General features: G+C 40.7%; 1 protein-coding gene across 8 annotated transcripts in view; it reads right to left on the bottom strand.

Moving 5' to 3' along the window:
- IST1 (IST1 factor associated with ESCRT-III) overlaps positions 1 to 19,066 on the bottom strand; it is a 35,829-nt gene that overhangs the window by 1,789 nt on the left and 14,974 nt on the right. For 4 of the 8 annotated variants that reach the window (XM_082605795.1, XM_082605797.1, XM_082605800.1 and 1 more), the window contains exons 2-9: positions 11,088 to 11,190; positions 10,474 to 10,654; positions 9,617 to 9,704; positions 4,887 to 4,970; positions 4,255 to 4,365; positions 2,838 to 3,038; positions 1,912 to 2,004; positions 820 to 868 (exon numbers count right to left, since the gene is read on the bottom strand). In XM_082605795.1, the coding sequence (XP_082461921.1) occupies positions 820 to 868; positions 1,912 to 2,004; positions 2,838 to 3,038; positions 4,255 to 4,365; positions 4,887 to 4,970; positions 9,617 to 9,704; positions 10,474 to 10,654; positions 11,088 to 11,190 (910 nt within the window). Of the gene's footprint in view, positions 1 to 819; positions 869 to 1,907; positions 2,005 to 2,837; positions 3,039 to 4,254; positions 4,366 to 4,886; positions 4,971 to 9,616; positions 9,705 to 10,473; positions 10,655 to 11,087; positions 11,191 to 19,066 lie in introns of those variants that run through there. The other 4 variants (XM_082605802.1, XM_082605796.1, XM_082605799.1 and 1 more) reach the window with 4 other exon arrangements.

The following is a 19,066-nucleotide window of genomic DNA, read 5'->3' as shown; positions in this document are numbered from 1 at the left end:
AATAGAATGTGATCTGTATTTCTAGTCTTCCGTTTTGTATCTTACAAGTTAAAATCATCGCCCTCTCTACCTACTGTATGTTTCCATTTGTATCTAAGTTCTAGAACAGGCAACGTAAACCACAGTTTTAGGAAATAAGAACAGTGCTTGCCTCTGGGATGGAACTGACTAGAAAGGAACACAAGTAACCTTCTGGGGTGATAGAAATGTTTTGTATCTCTACTGCGGTGGTGGTTACATAATGTATGTGTGTGGAGATACGCATCAAAACTCATCACAATATACACTTCGGTGTATTTTTTGTATGTACATTACACCTCAATGAACCTGTCCCAATTTTTAAACATATTCCCCTCTGGGCTTCTGGAGTGCTGGTAGTGTTTTAAGTTTTCAGTGAATGGCTACATGAGCATGCCTGCTTTGTGAAACGTCACTGAGCTATACACTTATGATTTATGTCTGTTTCCCCCTCTTTAATGCCCAAATTTAAAAAAAAAAATTGGTATTTCCAGGCACAGTGGAAATGGAAGCAGCAGGAACATACCGAACTTGAGGATGACTGAAAACTACAAGGTGAAAAAGAATAATGATACCACCAACAGAAACAGGGAACTTGGGAGATTCTTTGGAGCCACGAAAGATCTTTTCTTTTTGGAAGTGGGAAATCTGAGTTCTGTTTCCACCATACTGCGTTTGGGGAGAGAACGGGGCATGTGGGTAGAATGCCACAAGCATAAAACCAATCTGAGGGAGGAACAGCGATGAGAAAACAGCAAAGGCTTCAGTACTGAGAAACTCTCAAGAGGGTTTCTGACTCACCAACGATCTGCGCAGAAGAGACATTCTTATCAGCATTAATGTCATCAACCTGAAACACAAAGATCATGACCAGAGGAGAAAGCAATGGCATCACTGGTGAAAGTAATGGTATAAGCCCATGTGTGTTGCAAAAGCTAAGCTGCTCAGCAAAAGCAACAGAAACTGCTCCAAAGAAACTGCCGCTCCGCCCCCTATACTCCTTTCCTGATCTTCTTCCAACCAGATAGACCATGTTGAACTCATAACTGCCAAGCAGAGAAAAAGAAAATTCTTACCACACCATAACATCTCTCTTTAATCTGTTACCTTCACCTTCCAGGCAGAGAGAAAGCATTCTAAACCACCGCATTCATCTCCAAGAACCAAGTCCTCAAATACTAACAAAGATCTTCTACCCCATTCCTAGAAACAGCTGTGGGCAATGCTTCAATGCGTGCAAAACCAAAACATAAAAATTCAGGCCCAATAAAAAAACCAAAGGAAAGAACACTAAGCAAGCTCAGGAACAGGGCAATCTCCCTAGATGAGGAAACAAGGCTGGCAGAAAAGTCATCTAATTCTGAACCAAAACCGTTACAACCACCTACAGTTCAAGGCATCATTACCATATTAACAATAATAGCAAGCTTTAACTATAAGACTAAAATATAAAATCAATGCTATAGGCTGAAATTTACTAGACACTTACCTGTGTAAGACAAAAATCTGGTTCTTATTCCTTTACAGTGTTGAGAATTTATAAAACTGGTATTTTAATTATTCTAGCACCAAGACTGTACCAGCTCAACATGATTCTCTGCCTAGTCTAAAAAAAAGTCTGATCAAGTGCCCTACCAGAACTTTCCAGGATCTGCAGCTCCTTCCTGATTCCTGGCTTAACAGCAGACAAAGCATTGCCACCAACACTGCTGCCACCACCACCACCACCACCCCCCGTTTCCAGGGTAATGTTAAAGCAACACAAGAATCCAAAGCATAGAGCAATGCCAGTACTAGGAGTTGATCAAAACTGTGCCTTCCCTGTGGCCAGTATTTTGCTCTCTCTTCATGGGATTCACTCCTGCTGCTTATAAAAGAGGCTCAGGCACTTACAGATTCATACGATGGGGGAGTTGCTGGTATCTGAGGTGGATGAATATTGGGAAAGGCCTGATAAGTTCCCATTGGTAATCCATTGAAATCCGACTGCAAGAGGAGAAAGGCAACATCAGAGACATTGCCCCTGATCTGCAATTTCTGAAGTGTGTAAATAGGAAGGGAGAAATAAATATGTGTGTGTATACAACTATTTTCTCAATGTGAATATATTCACATTGAACACACATATATATATTCAAGATATATATTTAATACATGTATTCAAGAGCCCCAAAAGAAAAAAAGGTACCTAAAAGGACCACATGTGATCAGGAAGAATCCAGATTTTTAAAGATCTGTACCCAAAGGCTATTCTTCAAATTACTAAATTGCCTCAATGTCTACAAGGGAAGCTTCTTACCAGACTTTCTTTTTTGGGGGAGAGGAGATGACCGCACTGCACAACACGTGGGATCTTAGTCCCCTGACCAGGGATCGAACTCACGCCCCATGCAGTGGAAGCATGGAGTCTTAACCACTGGACTGCCAGGGAAGTCCCCAGACTTTCTTACTAGCAATGACTTTCATCTTCTTATCTACAAAGGAGGCAGACCTGGTAATAAGTATTGGTTATTCATTTTTGGAAAAAGCTACTAGTATACCTACAAGTCCCAAAGGTTCAAGAAACCTACATGAAAAGGAGTTTTTCTAGTACCATCTCTCTAGATTTTCCCACTTCATTACCTACAGGTGAACCAAAAGACTTTCTCCAAATCCCAATGCTATTTTTTCCACAATATGATCAATAAACTAATACCAAATATTCTTACTGCTAAATCCTCTTGATAACCTACAATTCCTGAGTATTCACAGAGCCAACTTGTCATCTTCTGGAACATTTTCTAGAGTTTATATCCATATTTATTTGTATCTGTACTTACTGGTCCCTTTGGAAGAGGGTATGAGAAAGGAGTGTTTGGAGATGGCATTGGCATGGGCATTGGCATTGGCACTGTTCCATCAGGTCCACCAGCCGGTGCTGTGAATCCGCCCCCACCTCCTCTTCCAGGGCCCCCTTTCTTCACATCATCTGTGAATCCAACATCAATAAGATCTGTATCTACTCCAGGAGGAGCTTCTGCCTAAGAAAAAGAGAGAAACCCGTATCATTAGGCCAGCTAGGTTCCCCAGGAAGCTGACTCTGAGATGGAGATTAGCGTGATGGAAGTTTACTGGAGAGGTCTCTTGGGATAGACACTTGTGGGGACATGAAGGAAGCAGGGCTGGGCAAAGGAAGAAGGTGGGCTGCCATGCATTCACAACAAAGGGGTCAGCTAATTCCCCCAGGGAGTTCTGGAGCTAGGCTGGGCCTACAGCAGGTGCTCCCAACTGGGGACAAAGGGGCAGAGTCTTTAATCCCCTGCAGTGACCAGTTACCAAATACAAGCTGCCCCCAGGAAAGACCCTGGGTAAGGAAGCTGTCTTCTGAGGGCCATTGCTGGAGGGACACTCAGCTGTGTGAGCCACCAGTCATCAATACTCTCAAGAGCTGGGAGAGGGGCTTCCCTGCTGGCACGGGGGTTAAGAATCTGCCTGCCAGCGCAGGGGACACGGGTTCAAGCCCTGGTCCAGGAAGATCCCACATGCCGCAGAGCAACTAAGCCCGCGCGCCACAACTAAAGCCCGTGCACCTACAGCCCATGCTCTGCAACAAGAAAAGCCACTGCAATGAGAAGCCCACATACCGCAATGAAGACCCAATGCAGCCAAAAGTAAAATTTTTTTTTTTTTTTTAAAAGAGCTGGCGGAATAAATGCTTCTGTCCTGAAATGTGTACTTTGGGCAGGGAGAGGGATGTCTGAGCAGCACACCAAAACATATACTATACCCGGTCAACATTAACTGCTGATTTACTGTTTGCATATCTGCCCTTCTTTCACTGTAAGCCTCTTTAGGACAGGGACCTGGTTTATATATTTTCTGTATTCTCAGCTTTCTGGGGCACATGGCAGGCACACAACAGATGTTTTCAGGATCTGTTCTGGGTTTTGGGGCTTTTCTTCCTACCCATAGGGGCCTCTCAATTCCTTGAACTTCACTGAAAAGTAGCAATAATGCCACTTTATATTTGTATTGAAGTTTGTACCTTTTCAAAGTGTTTTCAGTCATTCATCTCATCTGATCCCTATTTAAATACTCTGAGAGATGCAGGCATATTTATTGTTACCCCAGAGGCATTAACTGGACAAAGGCTTAAACTCCCACATGCAAACTTGAGTGCAAAGAAAATGGTTATTTTCCAAAGACAGTGATATCGAGACTCATTTTCCTTTGTATTCTAAAAGACTCTAAACGTACCATGACCACAGAGTCAGGCTCATAGGGCACACTGTAGTTCTTGGCAATTTCAATCAGGTATCTCTCCACCAGGATTTTGGGTGGGGCCTCCACACTCAGTTTGTGCATTAGCTGTAAGTAAAAGATCAGGGTTAAGATGCATCTGCATCAACCAGCCTCAGCCTAACCTGTATCAATTTTAAACTTTGTTCCTCACATTTCAAACTGAGAGGAAAAAAAGAAGCTCCATCCAGTTAAATTATTTTTTTCAATCACAAAGCACAAGACCCGTGTATCCCTCACATTCTCTGGTTACATATGCCTCAAAGACTGATACTGCTGCCTTCCACATTTGAAATCATCTACCCTTCTCCCCACCTCACTTCTACCTCCATAAATCACAAGTGGCACAAAGGATAAGGTACAAAACCAGGAATGACACAGATGATGGAAGGCTTCACAGTCAGAGGTGTAGGACAGGGGTAAGGAGCTGACTGCCCTGCCAGACAGCATTCTTCTCTCTCTTACTATGAAATGTGCAATCCCAGATTAACCCTACATTACAGTGCTACCCACTGGACTCACTGCAGGCAATAAAAATAACCTGCCCCCACCCCACCCACTGCTTCATGTTTAACAATTATGTTCATTACCCGGTCATTCACAGTTCCAATCTGGTTGGTCCTACATAACTTGCCATATTCCTTGCTATACTTGGCACAGAGTTGATCAGCAACCTACAAAGAAAAAGAACAGTAAATAAAAATGGAAACCACTCCTACAGAGGGCTTCAAGCTTCCTCCTATTAACAGTGAACAGGATTTCCAAAAGACTAGGTCTGTAAAGCCTTAAGGGGCACATATTAATTCATTTAGTTATTTGTTTATCCAGCCATCCACTGAGCTGCAACTATATGCCACACTCTACTATAAGCATTATGTTACACACTACAAATGATGAAGAAAAACAGACATTGTTCCTACTCTTATAAAATCTTACAGTCTCTGGGTAAAAACTATCATTACTCAAATAATCACAAAGATAAAGGTACAAATGCAGCTGTGATAAGGGGAAAGGAAAGGTACACTAAACTATCTGCTTACAACAGTAGAATCAGACCTGATCAGAAAAGTCAGATCAAGTGATGCTTCACTGAGATGTAAAGGATGATCAGGAGTTAACTAAACATGGAGGGAAGGAAGAACATTCCAGGAAAAGAAAACAGCATGTGCAAAAGGCCTCTGCTGGAAAAACAGGGCCAATCCTCAAGCCAAAATAAAATCAGTGAGCCTCTTGTGCAAGGCCCAAAGGAAGAGTGTGGTAGGAAATGAAGAAAGGCAGACGGGGGCCAGACAGTGCAGGGCCGTGTAGGCTTTATTAGTTTTGTTTCTATCACAAGAACAACAGGAAACTACTAAAGGACTTTAAAGCAAGGGGCAGTGACAGGATCAGATCAGTGTTTTGAACAGAACCCTTAGTTGTTCTGATGGAATGGTGAACAGACTAAAGGAAGCCAAAGTAGACGTAGAAAAAATTTTCAAGAAGTTACTACAATAGTACAGGCAGGAGATGACAGTGCTATCGGACCAGAGTGGTCCCAATACCTGGAAGTTCAGTGAGGGGGCACTCAGTGTTAGGCAGACTTTCAGTGGTACTGGGTACTTATAAGTTTGTTATTTGTCTTTTAACAGTGGTTTTTGTTCTGCTTTCTACTATGCAGAAATCTTTAATTTTTACTTATCACTCTTTGTTTATGGCTTTTAGGTTTTGTGGCATGTTTATGCCTTTTCCACTATGAGATTATTTTTTTTAATGCCTAACTTTGTTTCTTTAAGGTTTCATTTTTTTTTAATGTAAATCTTTGTTTCGTCCGGAATCTTGATATAAAGGAGGAGTATAAGAGAGGCTATAAACCAGATTTACATTAAAAGTAGAAGCAGTTGCCTCTACTCTCCCATTCCCCTACCCACAAAACTGTATAACCACCCTCCCTACCTTATCAGAATACAGGAGGCTTACTCTCTGGGGACGTTAAACTAAAGGAACTCTGGGCTCCATGCACAGCAGAGAGCAGAGATACTGGCAACAAGAGAATTACGTGTAAATCTTCTCTAACAGAGGAATGATACCTTTGGCTTCCTTCTCCCTGTGCTCTCAAAAATGCAGCCAGCTTATACCTTCCAGGTAGAAGACAGAACTCCTCTCTGAGGAAAATGACCAATCCAAGGAAAGAAAACTAGTTGCTGACAGTCTGGAGTTCCCTCAAGAAAGGGCTTAGTCAGATCTGTTAACAATGAGTTGGTGCTGGAGGTACCATGCTCCTTGATTTCAAGCTATACTAAAACAGCTGCAGTCATCAAAACAGTATGGTACTGGCATAAAAACAGACAAATCAATGAAACAGAATAGAGAGCCCAAAAATGAACCCATAGTTATATGGCAATTATTCTACAACAAAGGAAGCAAGAATATACAATGGGGAAAAGATAGCCTCTTCAATAAATGGTGTTGGGAAAATTGGACTACTCTCTCAACACACATACAAAAATAAATTCAAAACGGATTAAAGGCTTAAATGTAAGATCTGAAACCATAAAACTTCTAGGAAAAAATATAGGCAGTACACTCTTTGACACTGGTCTTAGTAATACTCTTTTGGGTATGTCTCAGGCACGGGAAACAAAAGCAACAATAAACAAATGGGACTACATCCAACTAAAAAGCTTTTGTATGGTGAAGGAAACTATCAACAAAATGAAAAGGCCACCTACTGAATGGGAGAAGATATTTGCAAACAATATATCTGATAAGGGGTCAATATCCAAAATATTCAAAAAACTCATACAACTCAACACCAAAAAACAATCCAATTAGAAAACGGGCAGAAGATCTGGACATTTTATCAAAGATGACAAACACATGGCCAACAGGCACATGAAAAGATGCTCAATATCACTAATTCAGGAACTGCAAATCAAAACCAGAATGAGATATCCCCTCACCCCTGTCAGGATGGCTATCATAAAAAAAAAAGACCACAAATAACAAGTGTTGGTGATGATATGGAGAAAAAGAAACACTAGTGTACTGTTAGTGGGAATGTAAATTTGTGTAGCCACTATGGAAAACAGTATGGAGATTCCTCAAAAGATTAAAAACAGAACTAACATCTGATCCAGCAATTCCACTCCTGGGTATTTATCCAAAGAAAACAAAAACACTAATTAGAAAAAACATACATATGCACGCCTATTCTCACTGAAGCACTGTTTACAACCACCAAGATATGGAAGCAACCCAAGTGCCCATCAGTAGATGAATGAAAATGCAGTACATATATACAATGGAATATTACCCACAAAAAAGAATGAAATCTTGCCATTTGCAACATGGATAGACCTAGAGGGCATTATGCTAAGTGAAATAAATCAGACAGAGAAAGAAAAATATCATATGATCTCACTTATATGTGGAATCTAGAAAATAAAACATAAACAAACAGAATTACAGATACAGAGAACAATCAGGTGGTTGCAAGAGGTGGGTGGGAGGAGGAAATAGCTGAGGGAGATTAAGAGGTACAAAGTTCCAGCTGCAAAATAAATGAGTCACAAGTATGAAATGTACAGTGTGGGGAATACAGTCAATAACTAAGTAATGTATTTGTATGGTGACATATCATAACTAGGCTTATCGTGATCATTTTGAAATGTATAGAAAAAAATCACTATGTTGTGTAACAGGAACAACATAATGTTGTAGGTCAATTACACTTCAAAAACAAACAAACATGCAACAAACTCATAGAAAAAGAGATCAGATTTGTGGTTACCAAAGGCAGGGAGTGGGAGGGAAGGGGGAATTGGATGAAGGCACTCAAAAGGTACTACAAATTTCCAGTTGTAAGTAAGTAAGTACTAGAGATGTAATGCACAACATGATAAATACAATTAACACTGCTGTATATTATATATGAAAACTGCTGAGAGTAAATCGTAAGAGTTCTCATTACAAAAATAAATTTTTCTATTTCTTTAATATTGTATCTATATAAGGTGATGGATGTTCACTAAAATTACTGTGATAATCATTTCATGATGTATGTAAGTCAAGTCATTATGCTGTACATCTTATACAGTGCTGTATGTCAATTACATCTCAATGAAACTGGAAGGAAAAAAGAGAAAAAAAACAAACAATGAATTGGCATCTGGCAATAAGCCCACCCAAGCAAGCACACAAGAGGTTCCAATCCACTTTTTAGTACCTCACTCTTAAACATGAACAGCCAAGGGCCATGAAACCTTTCAGAAAAGCCTCTATTATAAAAATAGTTTAAATCTAAGAAATAGATAGAAGGAAACAATACAGAAACAAGGAAAGTTAAAAAGGGACTATAATATTCTCAGAAAGTTAGAAGACACCGTAGCCATGAAACAAAAATAATAGACTATTAAAAAAAACACATATTCAGAGACTTAAAAAGAGCTCTTAAAAAGTAAAAACAGGGCTTCCCTGGTGGCGCAGTGGTTGAGAGTCCGCCTGCCGAGGCAGGGGACATGGGTTTGTGCCCCAGTCCGGGAGGACCCCACATGCCGCAGAGCGGCTGGGCCCGTAAGCCATGGCCGCTGAGCCTGCGTGTCCGGAGCCTGTGCTCCGCAACGGGAGAGGCCGCAACAGTGAGAGGCCCGCGTACCATAAAAAAATAAAAAATAAAATAAAAACACACAGAAGACAAGGAAATCTCATAAGATAGGCTGGGAGATAAGACTGAGACAATCTCCTAGTGAATAACTAGCAAAGATGTAGAAAATAGGAGAGAAAACAACTTGACTGAATTTGTACCTGAGCAGTCAGTACCATATCCACGTTGTGGCAGGCAATTTCTCAGTGAATTTTTCTGTCTCTTCTACCAGACTCTAAGCTATAAGACTAGGGCTGGTGCCATACTTTGCTCACCACTGTGCTCTCAGTACCCACCCAACTCACAACATCTGCTCAATAAATATTTGTGGAATGAATCAATGAAGCAAAACATCCATTCCCTTTCATTAATGTTATTTTAATTTTACTGGTTTACAGTTGTATAAAAACTCTTCTATTTTTACATACTTAAATAACGTTACAATAAAAATAATTTAAGACAAAACTGGGGGGTATTTGTAACTTTGCCCCTTAGAAAAATTACTCAAGTTTGGAAAACACTGTTCTGTTCCATGATATAAGGCCTGAAAAGGAGGAAGAAACAAGTTTACAAAGCCTTTTTCAAAGGCAGCATGAGAAGGGTACAAAAATACGTGGTCAAAAAAGCAGAAGTGACTTATGTTAACCAACCTTTCTAACAGGAAAAACTTCACGCATCACTGAAACTGGTTGTACTCACAATTTTCAACTCAGCCACTTCTGACTGGAGTCGAGGAGCAGCCCAAATCAGTGTAGACACAGATTCAGCCAGACCAGAATCTAACTCCCTAATTAAGGGAGAAATTAATAAATAAATTTTAGCATTCTTTCAAACAAACAAAACCCCCTCATCTGTATCCCATACTTGACAGCCTCTAAGGCAATTTCACAAATCTCACTGGATTCTCACAATAACTCTAGGCTTCAAGCCATCTCTGTCATCCTATTTTGGAGGGGGAAACACAAACTAAGTAACAAGCCCAAGGTCACAAAGTCAGGAAATGGCTGAGCCAAGACTCAAACTTAGGCCTCTTGATTTCAGATTCCAAATTTTCTTTTCAACAGTTGTCTACATTGAGATCAGGCCTTCAAGTGAAGAGCAGGAAGAATGCTGTTGGGTATGTGAAGTGGTAGTCCCTTAGTGCTATCGCCCTATGTGTAGGAAGAGACCAGTATTACTACTCCTTTCTCAAATTCCAGAGGTGATCTGACTTAGGTCTTCAAATTAAAATACCTTTCTTCATTACAGTTATACAAGATGAAAAAGTTCTAGAGGTGTGCTGAACAACACTGTGTCTACAGTTAAACAATACTGTATTGAGTGTTTTAAAATGTTTAAGGCAGGTCTCATGTTAAGTGTTCTTATCAAAAAAAAGGGTGATACAAGGAAATTTCTGGAGGTGATGACTGTTTTCTAACTTGATTGTGATGATGGTGTACAGGTGTATGCCTATGTCCAAACTCGTCAAATTGTACACATTAAATATGTGAAGTTTTTTCCTAAATAACTATACCTCAATGAAGCTTAAAAAAAAAAAAAAAGACAAACCAGCTTACTTCATCGACTGGATGAGGCCAAACCGAGCCAGCAGCAGGTCACAGTACAGCTCCAGGATCTCCATGGCCTCCACAAGGTAGTCTTCTCGAATAATGTGCTCCACTCGGATTCGAGCTCGTTCATCTTTCCCAGCAGCCAGATAGTCAGCAATCTCTTTCCTTGCTTTCTGGGCCAGCTCCGCTAAAGCACAAATCCCACTCCAGTCACAAAGTAGTAGTATACTGGGCCCTGGCCTGCAGGCAGACATCCACCCCAAAACAGAAAAGTGGGTGTTTCTACTATATCCTAGCTCACCGTCCCTTAGCAAATTTAGTCTCATCTCATCTAGTCTAGAATTTGCTACCTCGTCTAGATGAGAATATTGTTTGTGTAGCCAGAAATATCCACCTATGGAGTCACGTTACCTATTCCATAGCAAGAGTATGTTCCTTTCCCTGCAACAAAGTGATTCAGTCTAACTAGTCACAAAGGACAGCAGAAATGTATCCAAAACCTAAAGGATATGGGATCCTTAAGACTTCATAGTGCTAGCCTGGAAGAGCCAATATTGAGGTGCTAGGACTCAGTGGTATATTTTGGGAAAGAAAATATAATACAATCATGCATAACTCACTTTTTTTTTTCTCCAATAGTTTAAGACGGTTTATGACTAATCTCAAATTGACTCGTAAACGCTCAGCTTTAAATCCAGAGCCCAGCATGCTGTGCTGTTTCTCCTGGAAAAAGATAAGAAGCACAGTGACTACTTTCAAGTTAAAATTAGTTCAGGAACTAAGACCAGTTAGAGGGTGGATTATTTGACATTATAAACCAGAGTAGTTTTCTAATACAGGTAAATAAATAACATGATCTGACTCACATTTTTTTTTTTGCGGTACGCGGGCCTCTCACTGCCGTGGCCTCTCCCGCTGCGGAGCACAGGCTCCGGACGCGCAGGCCCAGTGGCCACGGCTCACGGGCCCAGCCGCTCCGCGGCACGCGGGATCCTCCCGGACCGGGGCATGAACCCGTGTCCCCCGCATCGGCAGGCGGACTCTCAACCACTGCGCCACCAGGGAAGCCCTGACTCACATTTTTTAAAGGTCATTTGGCTGTTGGGTGGAGAACTGATTGGGGGAGGATAATAATGGAAGCAAGAGAACCAAGAACAAGGCTATTACAACAGTCCAAACAAAAAATGAAAATAGCTTAGACTGGGATAGTTAACAGTGGTGATGGTAGAAGTGATTGGATTTGAGATCTGTTTTGAGCACAGAGATGAAAGAACCTGGTGATGGATAAAATGAATATCTATCTCTGTACTGGTATAGGAGTGGGGTGATAAAAACAAAGAAACAGGAAGGCCTCCTATTTCTCCCCCAAAAAAGATAAGAGATAGTGATAAGAAAAGATTATCAAATTTAGAACTAAATTCAAAAATATTATCACCTTAATTCCTCAAATCCTCCTACTAAGTCTTAGCCTTTGGAAAAAGCTACTGCCCAAGATCACAGAAATATTATTAACATCTACCCACCTACAAAGAAATATACAAAGAGGTAAAAAAGTTTAAAAAAATGCTCTATAAAATTCGACAACAGGGATAAACAAGGTCCTACTGTACAGCACAAAGAACTAAATTCAATATACTATGATAAACCATAATAAAAAAATATTTAAAATAAAAGAATGTATACATATATACAACTGAATCACATTGCTCTACATAAGAAATGAACACAACACTGTAAACAACTATACTTCAGTTAAAAAAAAAAAAGAACAAAAAGCAAAATAAAATTCGACAACAGAAGGCTATTATTTACTAAGACTTTTACTGAACAGCAGAGTTATAGTCAACAAAACCACTCCCTCCACCCATAAGACTTTAGGGTATAACACTGTGCATTGACCACTGTGCACTCTGTATCAAGACAGCACTATTTCTCTCTATTAATTATGGACCTGAACTTCAAAACATGTAATATCCAAACAAAAGGTAGGCCTAACAAAGTAACCGAAGGACAGACAAACCAAAAAACATACCCAATGTAAGGACAAACACTAGGAATAGTATGTCTGCCTGTGCATAAACCACTAATAGAAAACATCAGATGTATTTTCCTTTTGTGACACTGCCTGCAGAATCCTTTATACTTCATTTAATAATTAACCCAAGTCCCAGTTTACAATGGTAAATATCTGGGATCCATGATAATACTAAATTATGTTCAATCCATTTAACAAATATTTGCTGATTATCTCTATGACAGACAATGGCTAGATGCTAGAGATAAAAAAATTTAGAAGGCACAGTCCTTGTGATCAAAAGAACAGCTAAGAATATCAGGCAACTACATTACTATTTGCTAAGAACCAGAATTCTAGAGTAGTACTCAACTGGAAGTGATTTTGTCTAGAGAGGACATTTGGGAGTGACTGGAGACATTTTGGCTTGTCATGATTTCAGGAGATGCTACTAGCATATACAGTAGGCATACAAGGATGCTGCCTACATCCTACAATGAACAGGACAACACCCCCGCCCCAAACAAAAAAAAATCCAGCCCAAAATGTCAATAGTGTCAAGACTAAAAAACCTATTCTAGAGAAAAGACACGCAACCTGCTCAGGGATGTTACAGAATTCTTTCTAGGAGAAGGAAAAGCCTAAGCCAAGTCCAGAAGGCCAAGCAAGATATTCGTAAGGTAAAAAGAGGGTGTGACTATCCTGGGCAGAGGGAGTGATGTGTGTAAAATCCAGGTACCAGAGAGAACAAGTAGTTTTGTGAGAAACACAAGTTCAGTACAGCTGAAGCATGGCATTAATTACAGCTTATGCCACATGTCTCATAATCTTAAATTTAAAACTTCAATTAAAAAATTATTTAGATGATGTCAGGTGCTATACAGTAGGTGCTGACTAGATCCATACAGTATTCCTGTTCTGAAGGCATTCATAACCAGAGATAGATGGGAATTAAAAAAACAGCCAGGAAAACAGTAACTAGTACTAACATTTACTCTACCAGGCACTTGCCCAAGATCAGCCAGCAACCAAGTGGTAGAGCTAAGGATAAAACCTAAGTGCGGGGGGAAGCTTCGGAGCCTCGGAGGAGAGCACAGCAACAGGGGTGCGGAGGGCAAAGTGGAGAGATTCCCACACAGAGGATCGGAGCCAACCAGCCCGAGAAGCTTGTCTGCTCACCCACCGGGGTGGGCAGGGCTGGGAGCTGAGGCTCTGGCGGCTTCGGTCAGAGTACAGGGAGAGGACTGGGGTTGGCTGCGTGAACACAGCCTGAAGGGGTTAGTGCACCACGCCTAACCGGGAGGGAGTCCGGGGAAGAGTCTGGAGCTGCCGAAGAGGCAAGAGACTTTTTCTTCCCTTTGTTTCCTGGTGCACGAAGAGAGGGGATTAAGAGCGCTGCTTAAAAGAGCTCCAGAGACGGACGCGAGCCTCAGCTAACAGCGCAGACCCCAGAGACGGGCATGAGATGCTAAGGCTGCTGCTGCCGCCACCAAGAAGCCTGTGTGCGAGCACAGGTCACTGTCCACACCTCCCCTCACGGGAGCCTGTGCAGCCCGCCACTGCCAGGGTCACGGGATCCAGGGACAACTTCCCCGGGAGAACGCACAGGCACGCCTCAGGCTGGTGCAACGTCACAATGACCTCTGCCGCTGCAGGCTCACTCCGCATCGTGCCCCTCCCTCTCCCCCTCCCTCTCCCCGCCTGAGTGAGCCAGAGCCCCCCGAATCAGCGGCTCCTTTAACCCCATCCTGTCTGAGCGAAGAACAGATGCCCTCCAGCGACCTACACGCAGGGGTGGGGCCAAATCCAAAGCTGAGCCCCGGGAGTTGTGAGAACAAAGAAGAGAAAGGGAAATCTCTCCCAGCAGCCTCAGGAGCAGCGGATTAAATCTCCACAATCAACTTGATGTACCCTGCATCTGTGGAATACCTGAACAGACAACGAATCATCCCAAATTGAGGAGGTGGGCTTTGAGAGCAAGATTATTTTTTCCCCTTTTCCTCTTTTTGTGAGTGTGTATGTGTATGCTTCTGTGTGAGACTTTGTCTGTACAGCTTCACTTTCACCGTTTGTCCTAGGGTTCTATCCGTCCGTTTTTTTGTGTGTGTTTTTTTACTTAAAAAAATTTTTTTCTTAATAATTATTTTTTATTTTAATAACTTTATTTTATCTTACTTTATTTTATTTTATTTTATCCTCTTTCTTTCTACTTTTTCTCCCTTTTATTCTGAGCCATGTGGATGAAAGGCTCTTGATGCTGCAGCCAGGAGTCAGTGCTGTGCCTCTGAGGTGGGAGAGCCAACTTCAGGACACTGGTCCACAAGAGACCTCCCAGCTCCACATAATATCAAACGGCAAAAATCTCCGAGAGATCTCCATCTCAACACCAACACCCAGCTTTACTCAACGACCAGCAAGCTACAGTGCTGGACAACCCTATGCCAAACAACTAGCAAGACAGGAACACAACCCCACCCATTAGCAGAGAGGCTGCCTAAAATCATACTAAGTCCACAGAGACCCGAAAACACACCACCAGACGTGGACCTGCCCACCAGAAAGGCAAGATCCAGCCTCATCCACCAGAACACAGGCACTAGTCCCCTCCACCAGGAAGCCTACACAACCCACTGAACCAACTTTAGCCACTGGGGACAGACACCAAAAACAACGGGAATTACGAACCTGCAGCCTGCAAAAAGGAGAACCCAAACACAGTAAGATAAGCAAAATGAGAAGACAGAAAAACACACAGCAGATGAAGGAGCAAGATAAAAAGCCACCAGACCTAACAAATGAAGAGGTAATAGACAGTCTACCTCAAAAAGAATTTAGAATAATGATAGTAAAGATGATCCAAAATCTTGGAAATAGAAGAGAGAAAATGCAAGAAACATTTAAGAAGGACCTAGAAGAACTAAAGAGAAAAACAAGCAACGATGAACAGCACAATAAATGAAATTAAAAATACTCTAGAAGGCATCCATAGCAGAATAACTGAGGCAGAAGAACGGATAAGTGACCTAGAAGATAAAATAGTGGAAATAACTACTGCAGAGCAGAATAAAGAAAACAGAATGAAAAGAACTGAGGACAGTCTCAGAGACCTCTGGGACCACATTAAATGCACCAACATTCGAATTATAGGGGTTCCAGAAGAAGAAGAGAAAAAGAAAGCGACTGAGAAAATATTTGAAGAGATTACAGTTGAAAACTTCCCTATTATGGGAAAGGAAATAGTTAATCAAGTCCAGGAAGCACAGAGAGTCCCATACAGGATAAATCCACGGAGAAACACATCAAGACACATATTAATCAAAGTCAAAAATTGAATAAAAAGAAAACATATTAAAAGCAGCAAGGGAGGGCTTCCCTGGTGGCACAGTGGTTGAGAGTCCGCCTGCCGATGCAAGGGACGCAGGTTCGTGCCCCGGTCCGGGAAGATCCCACATGCCACGGAGCAGCAGGGCCCGTGAGCCATGGCCGCTGAGCCTGTGCGTCCGGAGCCTGTTCTCCTCAACAGGAGAGGCCACAGCAGTGAGAGGCCCGCGTACCATAAAAAACAAGAATGTAAAAGCAGCAAGGGAAAAACAACAAATAACACACAAGGGAATCCCCATAAGGTTAACACCTGATCTTTCAGCAGAAACTCTGCGAGCCAGAAGGGACTGGCAGGACATATTTAAAGTGATGAAGCAGAAAAACCTACAACGAAGATTACTCTACCCAGCAAGGATCTCATTCAGATTTGATGGAGAAATTAAAACCTTTACAGACAAGCAAAAGCTGAGAGAGTTCAGCACCACCAAACCAGCTTTACAACAAATGCTAAAGGATCTTCTCTAGGCAGGAAACACAAGAGAAGGAAAAGACCTACAAAAACAAACCCAAAACAATTAAGAAAATGGGAATGGGAACATACATATTGATAATTACCTTAAATGTAAACGGATTAAATGCTCCCAACAAAAGACACAGACTGGCTGAATGGATACAGAAACAAGACCCGTATATATGCTGTCTACAAGAGACCCACTTCAGACCTAGAGACACATACAGACTGAAAGTGAGGGGATGGAAAAAGATATTCCATGCAAATGGAAACCAAAAGAAAGCTGGAGTAGCAATTCTCATATCAGACAAAATAGACTTTAAAATAAAGACTACTAGAAGAGACAAAGAAGGACACTACATAGTGATCAAGGGATCAATCCAAGAAGAAGATATAACAATTGTAAATATTTATGCACCCAACATAGGAGCACCTCAATACATAAGGCAAATACTAACAGCCATAAAAGGGGAAATCGACAGTAACACATTCATAGTAGGGGGCTTTAACACCCCACTTTCAGCAATGGACAGATCATCCAAAATAAAAATAAATAAGGAAACACAAGCTTTAAATGATACATTAAACAAGATGGACTTAATTGATATTTATAGGACATTCCATCCAAAAACAACAGAATACACATTTTTTCTCAAGTGCTCATGGAACATTCTCCAGGACAGATCATATCTTGGGTCACAAATCAAGCCTTGGTAAATTTAAGAAAACTGAAATTGTATCAAGTATCTTTTCCAACCACAACGCTATGAGACTAGATATCAATTACAGGAAAAGATCTGTAAAAAATACAAACACATGAAGGCTAAACAATACACTACTTAATAACGAAGTGATCACTGAAGAAATCAAAGAGGAAATTTAAAAATACCTAGAAACAAATGACAATGGAGACACGACGACCCAAAACCTATGGGATGCAGCAAAAGCAGTTCTAAGAGTGAAGTTTATAGCAATACAATCCCACCTTAAGAAACAGAAAACATCTCGAATAAACAACCTAACCTTGCACCTAAAGCAATTAGAGAAAGAACAAAAAAACCCCAAAGTTAGCAGAAGGAAAGAAATCATAAAAATCAGATCAGAAATAAATGAAAAAGAAATGAAGGAAACAATAGCAAAGATCAATAAAACTAAAAGCTGGTTCTTTGAGAAGATAAACAAAATTGATAAACCATTAGCCAGACTCATCAAGAAAAAAAGGGAGAAGACTCAAATCAATAGAATTAGAAATGAAAAAGGAGAATTAACAACTGACACTGCAGAAATACAAAAGATCATGACAGATTACTACAAGCAACTCTATGCCAATAAAATGGACAACCTGGAAGAAATGGACAAATTCTTAGAAATGCACAACCTGCCAAGACTGAATCAGGAAGAAATAGAAAATATGAACAGACCAATCACAAGCACTGAAATTGAAACTGTGATTAAAAATCTTCCAACAAACAAAAGCCCAGGACCAGATGGCTTCACAGGCAAATTCTATCAAGCATTTAGAGAAGAGCTAACACCTATCCTTCTCAAACTCTTCCAAAATATAGCAGAGGGAGGAACACTCCCAAACTCATTCTAAGAGGCCACCATCACCCTGATACCAAAACCAGACAAGGATGTCACAAAGAAAAAAAAACTACAGGCCAATATCACTGATGAACACAGATGCAAAAAATCTTCAACAAAATACTAGCAAACAGAATACAACAGCACATTAAGAGGATCATACACCATGATCAACTGGGGTTTATTCCAGGAATGCAAGGATTCTTCAATATACACAAATCAATCAATGTGATACACCATATTAACAAACTGTAGGAAAAAAACCACATGGTCATCTCAATAGATGCAGAGAAAGCTTTCGACAAAATTCAACACCCATTTATGATAAAAACCCTCCAGAAACTAGGCATAGAGGGAACTTTCCTCAACATAATAAAGGCCATATATAACAAACCCACAGCCAACATCATTCTCAATGGTGAAAGACTGAAACCATTTCCTCTAAGATCAGGAAGAAGACAAGGATGCCCACTCTCACCACTATTATTCAACATAGTTTTGCAAGTTTTAGCCACAGCAATCAGAGAAAAAAAGGAAATAAAAGGAATCCAAATCGGAAAAGAAGAAGTAAAGCTCTCACTGTTTGCAGATGACATGATACTATACATGCAGAATCCTTAAAATGCTACCAGAAAACTACTAGAGCTAATCAATGAATCTGGTAAAGTAGCAGGATACAAAATTAATGCACAGAAATCTCTGGCACTCCTATACACTAATGATGAAAAATCTGAAAGTGAAATCAAGAAAACACTCCCATTTACCATTGCAACAAAAAGAATAAAATATCTAGGAATAAACCTACCTAAGGAGACAAAAGACCTGTATGCAGAAAATTATAAGACACTGATGAAAAAAATTAAAGATGCTACAAATAGGTGGAGAGATATACCATGTTCTTGGATTGGAAGAATCAACACTGTGAAAATGACTCTACCACCCAAAGCAATCTACAGATTCAATGCAATCCCTATCAAACTACCACTGGCATTTTTCACAGAACTAGAACAAAAATTTCACAATTTGTATGGAAACACAAAAGGGAACACTCCTGCACTGCTGGTGGGAATGTGAATTGATACAGACACTATGGAGAACAGTATGGAGGTTCCTTGAAAAACTACAAATAGAACTACCATATGACCCAGAAATCCCACTACTGGGCATAT

Source organism: Mesoplodon mirus, assembly GCF_964341445.2.
Source record: "Mesoplodon mirus genome assembly, chromosome: 19".
NCBI classification, from domain to species: Eukaryota; Metazoa; Chordata; class Mammalia; order Artiodactyla; family Ziphiidae; genus Mesoplodon; species Mesoplodon mirus.
The sequence above is the reverse complement of the archived record's forward strand: the minus strand, read 5'-3'. Positions and strand labels throughout refer to the sequence as shown.